Here is a 2,500-nt window from a genome sequence, read left to right on the forward strand (position 1 = left end):
CATGCTGTATAATAGTAATGATACTGATACTACTACTACTAATAATAATAATAATAATAATAATAGCAAATAATAGTGGTATTTTTTTAAATTATACAAATAATACAAAATACTGATTATAACAAAAAATAATGATAGGGATAATACTACTTCTTATAATAATATAAATATTGATAATGATAATAATAAAATAATGATAATAATAATAAAATAATGAACTTTATTTATAAAGCAGCATTCAAAACAAACCTGCTTGAACCAGGAACAAAAAAATGTAAACAATATAAAATTAAAACAGAAATAAAACTATTAAATATCATATAAACGTTATAAGACATGTTTGAAATGTTATATATTCAAAATAAAAATGTGAACCTGATGATGTCACAGGATCAATAAAGTTTTTTCAGTAAATTCTGAATGATGAAACACATTTCATCCCATAATAATCGTAGAGATGTTTCTGTCCGGACCAGAGTGAAGGATACACTCTTATTTTATCTGCAGAGGCCTAATAAACACAATATTTATCATATTTAGGGTATTTAATACATTATTCATGTTGGATCGTGTTTAGCAAAGAGACATCGTAAGAAAACAAATAAACAAATATCGTGTGTTGATTCTAAACGTCTCCTCAACGTGAAGATGAAGATTTAATGTTGTATATTTATAGAATATAGTTCAACAAGCTGCAGGAGAAGAAGGACACATTCTTAAAGGTCACAACACACTAGAGGTAGAAGAGTATTCAGGTTACACACTGTACTGAGAACACACACGCACGCACGCACACACACGCACGCACGCACGCACACACACACACACACACACACATGTTAGCAGATGAACGTTTGACCTCAGACCTGCTGAACTGGAAGCTGACTGCGTTCAGAAGGAGGTCGTTACATAAAACCTTCTGAGGCTTTGTGTGTGTTTAAGTGCTTGTTTGTTCTCAGCAGTACTCCGGTGTGTTTCTATGAATCACTGCTGGAAGAAATACTCAGATCCTGTGGTAAAAGTACCACTAAATCCAAGTAAAAATACTGCATGACAAGTAAAAGTCTGCACTGCGAATACTACAGGAGTACAGAAGTATTACGGCAAAATATACTAGCTCCTGTGTGTGTAACATGTGTGTAACGTGTGTGTGTGTGTGTGTGTGTAACATGTGTGTTACATCGCTAATGTGTGTTACGTGTGTGTGTGTGTGTGGTTGTCAAGGCGATGAACGGGTGTGTTCCCTCGTCGTTCCTCAGCAGAGAGAGGAGGAGTGAGGTCGTCATGAGAGGAGCCGTGGCGTCACAGAAGGAGGCTCTGCTGCTGGGTAAATATAGATCAGCATTAACCATACAGACCCTGACACATCTCAGAGGTCAACCCTCCCAGTTCTCCTCGCCAGTAGGACCATGACGCTCATACTGGGGCTGTTTGTATGCAGACCATTAGAGATGATGAAGAGTAGGACTGTGTGGGGGGGGTCGGGGGTCGGACTGAAACACAAACTGTGTCTCTTCTTCTTCTCTGATCACGATCCTGCGTCTCACTCTGCAGCAGCCGGCTGAATCCATTACAGCTTCACTTCCTATAAATCCTCCGTATCACACACACACACACACACACACACACACACACACACACACACACACACACACACACACACAGCAGCACATTTATCTCTCTTAGTGCAGCCACAAAAGCAGACATGAAGGAGAGAGGAAGGCCGGTGCTTCGTCTTCCTCCGGACCGCTGCAGCTTTTATTCTGCAGCAGACGTTTAAACGTTTAAAGACACACATGAGGAAAAGGACCAGAATCATAAACGCTTTATTAACAAGTACGTTGTAAATACAAGGAAGGTGACAGTTGCATAACAATAAACACAGTGTGATAGTGACAGACATTATTTAAATATGATCTGTAGGTTTTATTGATGAAGGTAACGGTGAAACATGTCCTCATGGAGTCAGTCTGATTCTCTGAGTCTAGAAACAACAGAGCTCTCAGTCTTTATTCAACCTTCAGTTAATCCTCTCTGAGCTTAAGACCAGCAGAGAAGAAGAAGAACTAAAGCCGTGTTCTCAACAAACGCATAGAGATTTTCTTTATACAAACAAAGTCAACGCAAAAATGCAAATTGACGCAAATGTATGTATGTGTATAAAACATATAGTACAAACAATAACCACGCTGCCGTATTTACGCCTACATGACGTTATTCTTAATGGTTGATGGAGCAGCTACAATGTTAGCATAGCATAGCATAGCACCGATTGATCCAAACTCCATTCAGAAAACAAGCGTTTTAAAGTTGTTTACTTCTCCTCTTGTAGAGAGAACTAACTAAACATCAATTCAGACTTTTGACAAATCTGTATCATCATGTTGTTATTTCAGCATCTTTTTCATCCGTTTATTGCAATTAAATCACAGCAGAATAGATTCTTACAGCTGTAGTAAACCAGCCCACTAGATTCAGTGAATAAACTCCTCCAGATGAT

General features: G+C 38.2%; 1 protein-coding gene across 1 annotated transcript in view; it reads left to right on the plus strand.

Moving 5' to 3' along the window:
• enox1 (ecto-NOX disulfide-thiol exchanger 1) overlaps window positions 1–2,500 on the plus strand; it is a 27,286-nt gene that overhangs the window by 22,331 nt on the left and 2,455 nt on the right. Inside the window, 1 exon segment of the mRNA XM_054614803.1 lies at window positions 1,225–1,327. Within this exon segment, the coding sequence (XP_054470778.1) occupies window positions 1,225–1,327 (103 nt within the window).

Source organism: Anoplopoma fimbria, chromosome 16 (genome assembly GCF_027596085.1).
Source record: "Anoplopoma fimbria isolate UVic2021 breed Golden Eagle Sablefish chromosome 16, Afim_UVic_2022, whole genome shotgun sequence".
In the NCBI taxonomy this organism is placed as follows: domain Eukaryota; kingdom Metazoa; phylum Chordata; class Actinopteri; order Perciformes; family Anoplopomatidae; genus Anoplopoma; species Anoplopoma fimbria.